A 16,473-nucleotide genomic window follows, 5' to 3' on the forward strand; every position below is an offset into this window, starting at 1 on the left:
CATTTGGAAAGTTTTGTTTTCATTTTTGTTGTCCTAATTTTTCTTCATGTGTGGGGCTGGTTATCTCCTAAGCACAGCTCTTCTCAGGAGACTCTTAGCCTAGAGAAGCATAGGGACAAACCATTTTTGTCTTTCAAGGGCTCTTGGCACTTCCCAGTTCTATCCAGACCCGCTCTGCAGCCCAGGGGTTGTGTTGAATGGAATAAAAAACAGATCAGAAGAAACAGATCAGACAATTGTTAAAACTGGGTCCAAGGCACTCCCTCGGGTGAGCTAGGTTCCCAGACAGCATTCCCAAATCGTTAGAAATATGTTTGGGGTGGCAAAGGAAGAGACCATCATTCCAATGGTAAAATATCTTTTATGAAAAAACAAAAACAAAAGACCTTTACTCTTGATCAGGAGGGTGTGCTTGGAAGAATGAGCACACTCGGAAAGAGAAAATGTATTTGATTTTTGTTCTAAATCAGTTAGTGGCTGTGTCTTTTCCCCATTAGCTGAGGTGAGACCTCACAGTCTTACTCAATTAGAATTGGTTAGTGAGAAATGAAGGGGGAAGTGGAAAGGGGCTCCTCCTCCAGGCCATCAGATTCTAGAGTAGAGGATTGGGCCTTTTGCAAACAAATGTCTTACTGGGAGGGAATGATTAAAACATTTGCATAAAAGCCTTACTTACCAAGTGAGAAAGATAAAAATATGTTAACTCCTTATCCTAGACCTAAGTTTTACAGTATTTGATAGAAAAGACTCATATTTGACATTGCTCACAGTTATTACCACAACGGAACCATGGGAGGCAGAGGTTAGCCAGGATTTCTCCCTGGGAGGGTAGATTAGCACCGTCTCTGGGTTTATCATCCTTCAAGCTGTTGTTCTTAAAAGTCCAAGGCAGTTCTAGGAAGAGTGTGTGTACTTCTGTAAATGGCTGCAGAGCTGGGTTCTTATGGGAAGTAAAAAAATCTAAACACCAATAATTGGAATTGTTTCCACTTCCTCCTGCATAACTTGTTTGGAAGGTACAACTGGGAAAATCTTCTTGACCATTACAAACTTATTTTCACTTTCAAACATTGGGTATTTTTTAGTAGAAAAGTTGGAATATAATGTAAATCCAGACTTAGATATCGGTTCTTCAATCACAGATTGCAGTTGTAATAAAGCTACCAAGATACAGATTGCAGCTATAACAAAGCTACCAGGATATTTATTTCACTTTCCTGTGTGGTCTTCATATAAAAAGAAAGTAACGTGTAGACTGTGTTTGCATTCACAGTTATTGAACACCCACCAAGACCAGTGGGTCATTAAGGGAATTCCAGCAAAGCATCTTACTAGGGTAGCAAAAGGGATGTTTGTAAAAGCTCTGAAGGCATTTGGAAGCTTGCAAAGTGAGAAATGACTCATCCTAGTATCCAACTGCTAGAGCAAAGAGAACCTCAAAGAAGTAGTAGTAGAGCCAGAGCCTGGCAGGAAGAAGGTGGGGGAAGATGGAGAGATGGTGATGAGAGGAACTAGAGTACATTTGGACAAGTGGAATAGTTTCAAATGTTCTGTAACACATTAAAGGTAACTATGGTTGACAACCATTGTTCACATATTTCAAAATAGCTAGTAGAGTGTGAATATTCCTAACACAAAGAAATTATGAATGTTTGAGATCACGAAGATGCTATTACCCTGATTTGGTCATTAAACATCATACACACAGTGACGTGTCACAGTGGACCTCATGAATGTGTGTGTGTGTGTGTGTGTGTGTGTGTGTGTGTGTGTGTGTGTGTGTATTTACCATGCATCAATTAAAGTTTGGGGTATATATTTAAATGATCAATAAGTTATCAATAAGTCATCACCATTTGGACCTTGTTCAAGTTGTGGCTGCATTCAAATTGCCAATGTGGACCAAGTTCTAGAAGCAAAAAATGACCAAAGTCTAGATGAGTAGGTCACAGAGCTATGGTGGGATCTGCAGGATTTAGCCACCGCTCCACCTGGCAGACTGCTTAGAACATCAAGCAATAATTCCTGCACACTCAGGTCTCCATGGGGGTGGGTGGGGGACACTTGATCTGTCTCCAGCCCAAGCCTAAATAACCAGCTGGTTTTGAATTTACAAAGCTTCATCAGCTTTTTGTTTTTCCTGCGAGCACACCTTTAGTGCAGAATTTCAACACAGCAAACCCAGTGATCCCATACATAGCCCAACAACTACATTAAATCACACCGAATATAACAGTCCCAAAGCACTTATCAGACAACATAGGACTTAGGATTCATTACCAGTAACTGACTCTGTTTCTTTACCCTAATGGTGTGTGTCATGATTCTAGAGAATAGACTTGTCTAGTCAGGTGAGACCTAGAGGCCAGAGAGCCTTCTAGAAGGTGAGCCCCTGATTCAGACCTGTGTTCTGGTGTCACCACCCACATTTCAAATGTAATCTCCCACTGTCCAGAGCCAGAACTGTGAAGGCGTTACCCTCCTGTAGACTCTCCTGACAGCTCAGCCAGCTTTATAAACACACAGACGGGCAAGCGCTCCGGTGTGCATGCTTCCTCCGAGAAGGCACGATTGTCTTGCCAGTGCTTTGCCCCAGAGTCCAAGAGTTTGTGCTGCGCTCACAAGAGCCCCCTCTCAATTCGGAGGACAAGTCAGTTTAACACTCTATTATCCAGAAGCAGCATGTATCAATGAGGTTCCTCCTCGTTACTCTTCAGTGTCCTTTGGTCTCGTCCAGACCTAATACAGCCAGGCTTGTCCTTCTTTATACAGTCCTGTGCTGGAGTTGCTGGTAAGGTCATGGTGAGATCAGATTCTCCCTTGATTAAACAGCAACCCTAAAACTATAAGGGAAATGGCCTCCAGAACCCAGAGGAGCCATAGATAGTTCAGAGTGTGTCTCCAGGGAGTAGAATGTCCTGGAAATGCTTAACAAAGGCAAATGTGCCTTCCCTAACCCCTCAGAAGACTTAGTCATGCCCAGAAGTCCCCTGCTTACATCCTCCAAATGTAAAGAACTGCTTTCTGATGAAAGAAGAATGCACCAAGATCTCTGTGCCATCTTAAAGGGAGTATGGGAAGCCAAAATTAAAATGCCACCTTGCCCCCAGTGGTGAGCTCCCCAGAGATGAGTAGCACCTAACTCCTCTTGCATACCCAGAGTTCCAGGAGAAGGGCACCAAGGAAAGTGGAAGAAACAGTAAGTTAAAAAAAAAAACAAAACAAAAAACTGAACTAGCCCTCAGAGCTTCGATGGAGTCTGAGTCAGGGAGAACCAGAAAACCTTACGAATGTTGGCTTGCCTCTGACTTCAAGAGCCTCAGCGGTTCGTCCTCTGCTGCCCCCGTTCAGTCGTTGGCTCTCTTTACTGATGAGTGCTTCCACCTCTGAAATTCTGCCTTGTCCTGGGACTACTCAATGTGGGTTTTGTAACGTGTAAGCAGTTTGCGCACAGAGCTGTCTTTATTAGAACAACCAGACAGCCCAGAGTACCCAGCCAAGGAGGGCTTTCTCCTCCTTTCTCAGACTGCCATCTGGTTAGCCTCCCCTGTTGCTCTCAAAGTGTTCTTACACGGAGGAGGTGAAGTGATTGTCCTCACTAGCTCTGCCTGGCCCCAGAGGTGAGGAGAAAGCCGACTGAACAGAAGGCTTCCTAGCCAGCATTTCTGGGAACCTAGGAGTGAACAGTACTGATTCAGCTTACTGAGAAAAACACCAAGAGGGGTAACAGTAGCCAAGTGTTGAGCCAGAACTTTAAGCCTTATGTGTCAAGTGGGTATTTTACAGAAAGGGGTGGGCATGCATATTCATTTGTCTGTGTGTATGTATATGTGTGAGGAGGCCAGAAATCCACCTCAGGTTTCATTCACCTTGATTTTTTTATTTATTTAGTTTTTTTCTTTTGTTGTTGTTGTTTTGTTTTAATCGTTTCTCACTTTACCTGAAACTTGCATATTAGGACAGGCTGGTTGAATAGTAAGTCTCAGGGATCTGCCTCCCACCCTTCCCAGGCTGGGATTATCGATGCATGCCACTACCACCCTCCTCCTCCTCCTTCTCCTCCTCCTTCTCCTCCTCCACCTCCTCCTCCACCTCCTCCTCCTTCTTCTCCTCCTCCTCATCCTCCTCCTCCGTCTCTGGGGCTCAAACATAGGTCCTCACGCTTACACTGACTGCCACTGCCACCCTATCATTGGTGCCTTTGTTTGGTTTGTGTTTAACAACTTCTGTCTACTATTTCCTGCTGTCACCCACCATCTGTCCGTAAACATCCAACACACGCTGGACTTCAGCACAAGACTTACGCCGCTTTTACCCACACTCCTCCACTCCAAGCCCCACATCTCCACCGGTGGTCCCCATCCATGCCAGGTGCTCAGTCATGAAATCTGGTGCCAGTGCCATCCCTGACCTGAGCTGCCGTATCCTACAAGAGACAGTTCCCTCTGTTAGAACTGCAGAGTGTAGCAACGCTGTCTCCATCTTCAACGTGGTCACATGCCCCTCTTGCCTGATCACTGTTAACTTCGTATTACTTTATAATAACTTCACATGTAGTCCTCTCTTATCCAAACTAAATTGCTACACAGAACAGAATCCAGAGTGACATTTGAAAATCTACACTGTATCACCAATCCTTCTGTTACTTTATTATTATAGATTCACAGGAAGTTACACAGAATGTCCAAGCATGCTTTGTCCAGCTTCTGTCTACTGGGTAAACTTTTAATGACCTCCTGTTGTCCTGTACATCCACAAGCCTACACTTGACCTCTGTAGCCCTTGACATTGGCCTCATCTTACTCTGCCATGGTCCCACTGCCCTGCTGAGCTGTACCACAGTGACCTTGTACAGTTTCTCACCTGAGCCAGGATCTAAGCCTGATGCAGCTTTTACGCTCAGGCTGTTTCCTCCGCAGCTAGCCCTTCCTCCTCCCCCTCCCCCATGTCGTCTCTGGACTCAACACTCTGCTTTTTCCTCCAGGCCTTGCTATTCCACACTTACTGAGCTTTCTGTGACCGTTTGTCATTTCACTGCTCGGGTTCATAGCATCCTGTCCTCCTCAGCTGGGGGCATTGCTGTGTGCCTGGGGACCTTTGTTGTCTGCTCCACCTCCCGACTCAAAGAGATACACGATGAAGACCTTAATCCGTTTTTCTGGTCACCAATGCCAGACCCAGGGCCTACACATAGTAGGTAGTTCAAATTAGACTTATCTGTCTATCCAGGCATAAATTCTATTTATATCATGAAATTGGATGGCTCTGGGCCGCCCCTGAATTTCAGCCTCTTCCTTCATTTTGTTTTACTTCCCACCCCAGTGTCTGTGGACTTGCCCTATGCTGGACCCAATTACAAAAGGGCATTTAATTTCCTCTTTGATTTCCTTTCAATAACAGATTGTGACTTGTAATTCATTTAGCATACATTGGAACCAGAATATCTGCTGATTATGTTTCCAAGCACCCACCTTGTTAAAATGAAGACAGAGAAAAGATGTCATCTCTTGAGGGGAGCTTGGAAAATGACTATTTCTGGCAGGAAACTTGTTTTGTCTTATAGAGCTTCAGAGTCATTCATGAATGAATAATGCACTCAGGAAAGACCAGTGAAGCATTCTCTTAACCCTCTCAAGTGACTGAGCTGAAACTGAATCAAAGGAGAGCGACAAGGAAAAGCTGATGAGAGATTAAGGAAGGAAAATGTGGTCACTGCGATACAACCCTTGAAGGAATGGAATTGGGCAGTTCATCTAGTTTACGACTAGTTTTTCCGATTTCAATCATGAGTCACCTAAGTAATTTTTTTCTTGACTGTTTAATCCCAATGTTTATTCCTTCTACTATTTTCCAGCTATAAATTAAGACAGTGTGCAAAAACTGAAGGGTTTTGTTTTGTTAGGAGAGTAGGCGCAAAAATCTCTCAATCACCGCTCCTTGCCTAGGTATATGACTTTTGCTTTAATACCATAGTTTGGTTTTGTTTTTTTTTTCTGAGAGTGATTTTAAATGTTCAGTAATTCTCATTGCCTTTCTTAATGAGTGGTGATTGTGCTGTGTAAAGTATTTCATAAATTAAATAATTATAATGAAAAGTGTGGTCAAAAATCAAGCATTTAAAAAAATAAATAGTACTTGGAGCAGTTGTGCTGAGTCCCAGAGTGTTGCCTGTGTGGTGACATTCGTCACAGTGACAGACTGGAGGAGTGAAGAATGACAGAAGACATTGATGAATGAGTGCCTGGTCTCGAAGCCAGCATCGTGTGGGTTTGCTACAGGGAAAGCCACTCTTGTCCCAGGCTTCCCACCCAGTTTAGCATAGAACCCTCATAGAACTGGCCAGTGTAATCCTGCAAGGTCATTAGCAGGTGCCACTGTGTTGGACACCCTGATTCACAGGCACCTCGGTGGGTGCACAGCCATTTCTTGCTTTTTGTGTGTCTTCCTTTGCTCTATAAATCATTTTCCAACCAGCTACTCATGAACACTTGCTGTACCCGTCCTAGAAGTCAGTAGGAAGGATCTTTGGAGGCAAAGAGAGAAGAGAGTCAATTGACTTTAAGTTCAGACTGGCTCTTTAGTCCTGTCCCTCATGGTCCTTGTGAGGGTGTACACATATGTGTGCAGATGCTCCTACATGTGAAGGCCAGGTGTCCTCTTCAGTCACTCTCCATGTTATTTTTCGTTCTTGCTCATCGCTTATTGGGTACTTACTGGGTAACCAGAAATTTACAGAATACAGCAAGCAGTCTCATTGGCTGCAATTTGCTCCTCATTTCGATTGATAGGTAGCTATTGGCAATCTCAAGTTCCTTTATTCCGGTCTCAATCACTAATATTGACTCTCAGATCACACATTATAATACCTCACACTAATGTAAAAAATAGACCAAAGTGGCTAAGAAGGGCCTCAAAGAGTCTGCAGAGTTGAGAGACGCTGTCTTGGAGTCAGAACCAAGGGAGAGTCTGTAGGGAGCCCAGGCAGGATAAGTCATATTAACCACAGGCAGTCACAGAGCCTCTTTAAGCAGAGATGTCAACTGCAGGTCTTGGTGGCAGCCCATTCCGCTCGAGGGTCCGTTTGAAAGTGGGCAGAGTGTCACCAGCAGGAGGAACTGCATGTGAGATAAGACTGCTTACAGGACATCAGTGACTAGTCAGCATGCTTGCTACATTTCAGTCTTGAATGCTTTTTTTTTTTTTTCCTTGTTTTCTTTTGAGACAGGGTCTCTCACTGAGCCTGGAGCTCATCGGTTGGGCTAGACTAGCCAAGGAGTATCTCTAGGAATACACTCAACCTCTGCCTCGGCAGAGCTAGGGTTAAGAGGCACATGTATGCATGTTTTCACAAGGGCTCTAGGGATCCCAACACTAATGCTTATGCTTGCACAGCAAGTCCTCCACTAAATAAGCCATCTCCCTGGGTCACCAAAAAGCATTTAAAAACAAACAAACAAACAAAACAAAACAAAACCATTGTCACAACATCATTATTGTGCCTAAAAATACCAGTGATCTCATAATATGGTGTTATTGCCCAGATAGCAATCCAGTTTCCAAATGTGGAGACATTTAGTAAATCTAAAATAAAACAATTTTTTAAAAAGCCAAAAATGGTATCTTCAGTGGCTAGCAAGGTGGCTCCATGGTAAATCGTACATGCTGTGCAAGCTTGCGGACCTGAATTCAGACCTCTGACACCAATGTAAAAAAAGATACAAAAAGCCGAGCATGGCCACATATGCTTACAACATTGCAGTGGGGGGAAAACAAATGGATCCTGGGAATGTGCTGGCCAGCCAGCCTACCTGAAACGGGGGGCTTTGGGTTCCCCGAGAAACCGTGACTCAAGGGGATAAGACAGAGCATTAGAGGAAGGCACCAGTGCCCTCCGCTAGACTCTAGACATGCATCCATAGGTATGCCCAGCTGTGCTCACATAGGTACAGTCAGCAGACACACAACATACAGACACACACCAACACAGATTTACACCTTCATTGGCAAAGAAGTTTGGTTTTGTTTGTTTGTTTTTCTTAACAGGAAATGAGAATAAAGCAATGGAAAAATAATTTCAGGTGGTAGGAAACAAAAAGTAGCTCAGGTCTTTGCTGTGTTTCCATGGCCAGGAAAGACTGCTAGCACCTCCCTCACTCTCGCCCCCTATTGGCAAGTATGCCTAGTTGCAGCACCCCTTCACCAAGAACCTTCCTTTCATGACTGCAGCAGGGCTTTCTACTATGTTGCCAACGGTTCAGATTTTGGTTACTTGACAAAAAATGTGTGTGACACAGGTTTTTTTTTTAAAGTGTTGATTGAGCGCCTAATTTAAAAGTCAGAATATTAAATAAACATCTCTGTCCTTTCTTCCAGCAGGCAGCCCAGAGAACAGCTCTCCGCACTCTATCTGACAGGTACATTTTGTCATTTTTATGAACTATAAATTGCTTTATGAAACATTGAGCCCTATTTATTGTGGCATATAATTCATAATCGGATTTTGTCCCTAAAGAATCTGAGAACTGGGATGTTAAACATCCTGCATGCTTGGATTTGTCATGCGTGCATGGAGTTTATTACTGCAGAAATCGCCTTGTTGTATTTCACATAAAGTATGAAGAATCCCTTGTTGTGTCATGAAACGAGAGACAAGAAACTTAGGGGGGGAGGCCCGGGTGGGCCAGTAAATTCTGAACTTTGGAATTGGGTGAGAGCCAAGCTCATTTTTCAGCAATAAGTACTTCATTTATTTTGAGGTGTTTTCTTCACTCTTTCCATATCTTTTCACCCAGAGGACTCTGTCTTTTGATAAGATTTTCTCTCGAGTTGTATGCCTATAAGCCAGCCTACTCACGGTCTCCCGCCTGACTTCTTCTGTCTTGGCTGGTTTCTCCTGCCTTGTATTACAGAACTGGAAGTTGCACCCTGCTTTTTCTGAAAGGTTGGGGAGTACCAAATGTTTTCTAAAATAGACCAAGACGTGCGTGCGTGCGTGTTCGTGATGCAAAGATGAAGTCCCTACATCTCTCCACATCACCCCTCAGAAACTGACAGTGTCAGACACAGTGGGTGACGCCCCTCCGTTGACTGGCACACACCTCAGTCTTGTCTCGGCAGCCTTCGCCCCTCCCTCCCTCCCTCCCCTCCGACTTCCTTTCTGTTTAGAATGACCAGTTACTGACTAGAGCAGGAAAGTCCAGCACTCCTCCCAGGTAGAGCTCCCGCCTAGGGGAATTATCTGGAGCACAGGGGTGAAAAGCATTTTCTCTGAGGTGGCTTGCACCTAAGTATATTTATTTCAGTTGAAGGGCTTTCCCCCGGTGACAGCCACCCAAGTGTGCGCGCTCTGACAGCAGTTGCCTCATGATCTAGAGCTGCTCCTGGGAGGTTCAGAAGCCTACAGGGGTGCTGCTTCTGGGCCTTTTGATCAGGACCCCGACTCCCTAAGTGACATAACCAAGCTCCTCCAAAACATATTTCTTTCTTCTTTTTGTCTTCTCTTTGGAAATAAGAGTCTTTCAAGCAAATGCTCTGAAAAGCAAAGGGAAACCTAGATTCATAAACCGACCTTTACTAATACATGCACTATTTCCTTTTGCGGGGAGAGGGGACAGTGAAAACCTTGTGATATTATATCAATGTTTCTACAACCCTGTTGATATACTACAAACCACTGATTTATATTTTGGATGGACAGAGTTCCTAATATGAAAATATATATTTGATAAAACTATATATACAATGAGAAGCATTTTCATCATGACAGCCTTTGTCAGAATGAACCAAACCGTCCTTTAAGAAAATGGGCATCCCCTTTAGAAATCCTATAGAGTGCGTCAGAAACTAGTTGACAGATTCAAAGGGTTCTTCTCGAATGACTTAGCCCCGGGAAGCCAGTGTGAGCAGATCTTGACGAGGAGCCCTTTTACCTCTTGCTTACTTTCTCCCTAAAAACCCCTGCCCAGAAGCAGGGGTCCCCACTGTCCCCTGCCCTCTATTCCCCAGTGGAGTGGGGACACCCCCTATTCAATCCAGAAGGTTTTTACTCGAAATTAGAGGAACTAGGCTTACTTCCTGGTGATGGCTGAGGTTAATGCACTGCTCTGAGGATGCAGTTGTGGGAAGATACCGTCTCCATATTTCTCGACATCTGTGTTTGGTCATTTAAGGCTGAGCCACTTGAGAATCATATTAGAAGCCTGTGGGTGTGGCCAGCCTTTTGACATGGTGACACAGCATTATGACAAAATTTGTGTTCAAGAAACAAATAACTGAGTTGCAATTAAAAAAATATTATAAGTGAGTTTAGGAGTCTGTGTTGGGTTCTGTTGGTAGCTATCCTTAGGCACATGGCCACAGGTATGAGTAAGTCAAGATAAGGGTGCCTTGGGCACACTGAGATCTTGTGGTTGGCTTGTCTGGCTCATCGAGAATTTTGCCTCTTCCTCCTTTTCTGAACACATTCTGTTTTCATTACCTGGGGCATACTTGGGAGCATTTGAAATCACTTAGAAACGGTTCACTGTGTAGCCCTGGCTGGCCTGGATCCTGCTGTGTAGACTAGGCTGGCCTTGAACTCAGAGATCTACCTGCCTCTGCCTTGCAAGTGCTGGGATGAAAGGTGTGTGCCACCACATCCAGCTCTTACTGTGTTCCAGGCCAGCCAGGACTACATAGTGAGACCCTGTTTTGTTTTTGTTTGGTTTTGTTTTATTAAGAAAAAAATAAATTATGAAAACTCTTCTTCAAAAATGGGACTTAAAAACACCTACTGAATTCTTTGGATTCATTATTTTCTAGTTTTTTTTTTTTTTTAATTAGAGAATAGTAATTGGTCACATGGCAGGTGTCTTTTTCTATCATATGACTTAGTATTTTGAATAATCCAAACCAATGTTTTTAGAAAAAAAAATCATTGTGCTTTGGGTCCACATCATTGTATGTCTTGCTTAATATTCTGTCACAATAACTACAGATTTGGAAGGGAACTGATCATACCAGACCATGGCCTACTCAAGGTAGCTACTTAGAGCATGGAAAAATCTGTTAATTACTTGTTGCTATAACAAACTACTGATAAAGGCAGTTTAAGGAATGGGGTTTTTAGCTGGGCAGCGGTGGCGCACGCCTTTAATCCCAGCACTTGGGAGGCAGAGGCAGGCAGATCTCTGTGAGTTTGAGGCCAGCCTGGGCTACAGTGCGAGATCCAAGACAGGCACCAAAACTACACTCAAAAAAAAAGGAAAGGGTTTTTATTTGGGCTCGTAGTTCCTTAGCATCACCCGAAGAAAGCCATCATGGCAGTATCTTGGGACAGCCAGTCACACCGTATCCCCAGTCAGGAAGCAGGGAGCGATGACATCGTTCACTCTCTCCTTTCTATTTGGTCTGGGACCGCAGCCTGTGGAATTGTGCTGCCCACAGTTGACGTGTGTGAAGACACCTCTGTTGACCTAAGTTCAGCAGCCCCTCAAGGCGTGCCTCGAGGCTCGTCTCCTGAGTGATTCTATGTCCTGTCAGGTTGACAGTGTAAACCACCCCAGTCTGTCGTAGACACCGTTCTGACTCCCTAAACTATGTTTGGTTTTAGCCTATTATCAGTTCATCCTATAAAATTCCATAACAGTTACACAGCACTTCCATTTTTTTTTATCCAAAAGAAAAAGCCGTTTTTCAGACCTAGCCTGTGTTACAAGTTCTTTAATTCTAGAGATGGGCAGACTCAGCCATTTGCCCTCAACTCCGAATAGCCCAGGACTACACTGGTGTTTGCCATGGGTGGCATCACCACAGTGATGATGAAGAAGCAGGCTGCTGACCAGCTTCGGGGATGGTCTGGATTTGCATTGTAAGGTCGGCCGGAAGGAAGCCTGCCGGAAGGAAGGAAGCCTGCCTCCATGCTTTCTCACCTGACCCAACCCGGGAAAGGAAAGGCGAGAGCTTCCTGGTCCTTCCTGAGGCCGGGCTGTGTTCCCATGCCTCTTGGGTAGTAGTGCTTGTGTTGATATCCAGGTCCTTTCTGAAGGTTTTCCTTTTCCATCCTTTCATGCCTCAAAAGTTACTTCATCTGTTTTCTGAAGAGGCATCCTATCCACTAACGAGGCCTAAATCCAATATTTAATAGTATAGACTAAGCTTTTTTTTTTTTTTTTTTTTTTTTCTTTTTTTTTGGTTTTTCGAGATAGGGTTTCTCTGTGTAGCTTTGCGCCTTTCCTGGAACTCACTCTGTAGCCCAGGCTGGCCTCGAACTCACAGAGATCCGTCTGGCTCTGCCTCCCGAGTGCTGGGATTAAAGGCGTGCGCCACCAACGCCTGGCTGAGACTAAGCTTTTTAAAATGAAGTTTTTCTTTTTTAACTATACATTTTAAAATCTACGTATTCATAGGCATGATATGTTGATACATAAGCACTTTGTGTGATATTTTAGTTAAATTAAAAACATCTTGGGGGCTGGATAGATAAATAAGTAGTTAAGAGCATTTGTTGTTTTTGCGAAGGACGTGGCTTTGATTCCCAGCACATCTATGGTGGCTTACAACCCTCTGTAACCCCCGTTCCAGGGAATCCAAGAGACACGCACTTGGTGCACATACATGCATGCAGGCAAGGCATTCATACACAAAAGGTAAAATAAATAACTTTTCAAAATTTTTAAAGCATCTGTCTCTTCGAACATCATTTCTTCATTGAAAACATTCAGTGCCCTTTATTGTAGCTTTTTTAAAATTTTTTTCTTTACATTTTTTTTTTGTGTGTGTGTACATGCGCATGCATGCATGCTTGTGTATGGAGATCAGAGGACAGCTCGTGAGAATCAGTCCCCTCCTTCCATGTAAGCCTCAGAGATCAAACTCAGGCCATCAGGCTTAGTACCTTTGCCCACTGAGCCATCTCACTGGCCCTTCCTAGCTTTTCCAGATGCACAGTCTGTTATTACCTGTAGTCAGTCTGCTGTGCACTGACATACCGGAGCCTAAGACCCAGGCCATATGCTCTACAGTTGGGAGAGTCTCGTAATCACTAAACAGTCTTGGAAAATTAAAGGTATAATACAGCCGTTGCCTAACTTTAAAAAACCACATCAGATATTGACCCTAGCAATGGACTTTGTTTATAGTTCAGTCCAAATAGTCACAGAAGAGAACACCACCGGGCAGTGTGAGAAGGTAGACTCCAGCTCAGCTCACCTGGCCCTCACCCCAAGATGACAGGATATGTTGTAGGGAGATGGGCTGGTATGGGTTCTGTTCTTTTCTGCACCTGACTGTAGGTTTTTGTTTTATATTTTTTAGAAGTGTGAGGCCCCACTGGTGTCCCCAAATGATGAAAACAACAGACAACCAGGGCAGGAAGAGATGGCAAAATCCCTGAGGAGATAGATAAGCCAGGCATCAGATAATAGTTTGCACGGGCACGCTGTCCGTATACTCTCATGTGTTTCTTCTCCTTTGTGGGTCGTTGCACTTGTTGGCTAGGGGGACAGGTGAAGGAAAGAGAGACAGACAGACGGACACTCAGTTCCTTTATAAAGCCTACAGACCCTACGCTGCAAACCTCAGTAACATGGAGACTATGCAAAGGGCTGTTAGGAAGGAAGGATGTGCGTGCCGCGTATGAAGAGCCCTGAATATGATTAACTTCTCTCTGTAAGTAGTAAATAGCAGACAGCTCTGATCAGAAGAGGGATTCGTGTGATTTATCAGTCCGAGCAACTGTTCATTTGCAGAGAAGGTGGAGGTCAATCTGGAAGTCCACGGCCAGAGAAGCATGAGGAAATGGCCGGGACTAAGAAGTTAATCATAGCCCTCGACTGCTTCCATCTGTCTTGGGGCGACAGAGTGAGCCTCTGCATGGAGAGCAGGCATGCTTTATAGCAGCAGATCAGGAATTAATATTTTCCGTGGAACCTCGGGCATCATTTGCAGCAACTTGGGTTTTATAAAAATGGAGCATAATTTTGTATGAATAAATCACCACTCTGTTAGAAATGTGAGGGGCTGAGAAAAAAAATTTGCTTGACTCAAAAAAAAAAAATGGAAGGGGAAGGATCGAGAAAGCCAATATCAATGCAGCCGTTGAAGCAATGGCACTTGGGGGGGCAGGAATGGCCATGTGCTTAAATTGTGCATATAATCATTTTCTAAAATGCCAGCATGCAACTCCAGCCATGGCTACGTTTTTATGGCTTTGGAGGCACATCACCAGACTATAACCTGTCTGCCCATCTGGCAGATTCTCAGGTCCAAGATCCATTTATACAGAAGTCCAAAGAGCTGCCATGGATTTATTCATTTATTCCTCGGATCCTCACTGAGCACATGCGGCATGCTCGGTGGGGGGCGGTGCTAGGATTGAAGCGCACTCCTTGAGAAGTGCTTCTGCTCAGAGCTTTGGCAGCCCAGCCCGAGGCGGGGTGTTGGGTTTGCGAGGAAGGAGGCCCTGGTCCTGCGCATGTCCTTGCTGCTTCCCGTCTTTCCCTTTCTTAGATAGATTTCATGCATGGAGTTTCCGTGGGGAAGAATCAAAGGAGTGAAGGAAATGACCGACAGCCTACAGTTAAGGGAGCTTCACCTCCACCTAGAGAGTGGCATGTGAAAGGATCTGTGTCCAGAATCAGGTCCCTGTTCTGAGGGACTCTCGGGAAGGGCAGGCACTGGCTGGCTGGCAGGAGCTTCTGCTCCGGCTTCCTCTTGCTGCCCCCTAGTCAAGGGGGCCGGCTTCAGCTGAGCTAAGGGGACTCAGTGTGTGGGAGAGGGCCACCAGCTCGCTAGTATACTCCAGGTCCGGTTCTGTTCGGTCTCTGGCAATGTAAGAGGGGAGCCACAGCTGTTGTGCTCTGCTGCTAAGGGATCCCTTCTTTGAAGAACATTTTTACACTTACTTATTTATTGTGGGTGACACTCATGCTACTGGGTGCCTATAGAGGTCAGAGGGCAATTTGAGGAAGTGGATTCTCTCCTTCCCGCTTGTAAGTCCTGAAGAATGAGCTCTGGTCATCGGGCTCCGTGGCAAACACCTTTACCTGCGGAGCTGTCTTGCTGGCTCAGCTGATCTCTAAGCATCACAAAGGAGATGGGGGCACTTATAAGGCCGTTTGAAACTCACAGCTTTGACAGTGTTAAGGGGGCAAGTTTCCAGCAACCGTGCCTATGGGGCCCGGGTTCTCTAGTCTCTCCAGAGCAAGGGCTTCCTCATCGTGAAGACTCTGGGATACCATGTGCACCACAGGTTTTCAAGGAGTATTACTGTGTAGAAGCTCTGTCCCATTTTCTGTATCATTTTATAATCTTCAGAGCAGTCCTGAGAGGTACCTGGAACCTTAAAAGGTGAGCGTAAACTGAACCATGGGCAGGTGGTGTGACTCACCCAGGGGCCACATGAAAGCAAATGGCCCAGCGATGATTAGAACTTGGGTCCAACCAGTGCAGTTCTGCCATCCTCCGCACAGCAACAAAGCAAGCTTTGAAGCGGTCAGAGGCCTCTGCTGTAGGCTTAGCCACCTTTTGACCCATTAGCTTATTTCTGCCTTCGCCATCTTTTTATCCCTAGAACATTACCTGGTAAGCAGGGAAGAAATTATTAGATGAATAAATGAATGCATAAATGAACAAATGATTGAGTGGATGAATAAACCGAGCCAGTGGTGTGTGGTTGCAGAGGCAACTCTGGGCTTAACGTAGAAAATAATTTTCTGAGTTTGGTTTCCATCCCAGCAACAGAGTGCCTCGGAACGGAGAGGTTGACGCACAGGAGCTCATCATGGTTCAGGGGCTCAGCTTGCTGTAGTCAAACAACATGAACAGCTATTACATGGGTAGAACAAGAGAAAAATACTGAACAGCCTTTTAAAAAATGAGTCCAAGGGTAGGCAAGACAGTCTCGGGTGTAAACTGCCCAGTTCATTTAAGTTAGAGTGGAGTAAGTTAGGAAGGACCCTGTGATTAGAAAACTTCTCAACTTGATCAGTAGGTTTCTGCCACCAAACGGAGGAGGTCAGGCCAGGTCATACTCACTCTCTCTCTCTCTCTCTCTCTCTCTCTCTCTCTCTCTCTCTCTCTCTCTCTCTCTCTCTCTCTCACACACACACACACACACACACACACACACACACACACGTTTCATTGTAGTGCTTTGCATCATGACAAGACTTAAAATGTCCCCTTCTTGTCTCTACCGAGTCATTCAATAAGCATTTACAGTTCTGAACCCATACCCTGGGAAAGGCACCCTTCTGGTGTTTATAGAAGGAGACACCAGAATCCACCACCTGTGGTTCCTGCTCCCTGGGTGCTTAGAATGTAGCAAAGAAAGTACAGTCGTGTGTACACAGTGTGCATAGTGTTCCTCTTGGAACAGTTGTGTCTCAGCATGCTAAGGGCATCATTGATACTGTTCATTCAGTCCTCATCACAGCCATCTCAGCAAGGAAGAAAGGATTCCACATGAGGGCTATAAAAAGAGGCTGTTGTCAA

At 44.8% G+C, this 16,473-nt stretch overlaps 1 protein-coding gene across 4 annotated transcripts in view; it reads left to right on the forward strand.

The window, feature by feature from the left end:
- Aff3 (ALF transcription elongation factor 3) overlaps positions 1-16,473 on the forward strand; it is a 480,967-nt gene that overhangs the window by 391,126 nt on the left and 73,368 nt on the right. For 3 of the 4 annotated variants that reach the window (XM_076557428.1, XM_076557430.1, XM_076557431.1), the window contains one exon: positions 8,374-8,414. In XM_076557428.1, coding sequence (XP_076413543.1) covers positions 8,374-8,414 — 41 coding nt within the window. The remainder of the gene's footprint in view (positions 1-8,373; positions 8,415-16,473) is intronic. The other variant, XM_076557429.1, reaches the window with a different exon arrangement.

Source organism: Peromyscus maniculatus, chromosome 21, assembly GCF_049852395.1.
Source record: "Peromyscus maniculatus bairdii isolate BWxNUB_F1_BW_parent chromosome 21, HU_Pman_BW_mat_3.1, whole genome shotgun sequence".
Classification (NCBI taxonomy): domain Eukaryota; kingdom Metazoa; phylum Chordata; class Mammalia; order Rodentia; family Cricetidae; genus Peromyscus; species Peromyscus maniculatus.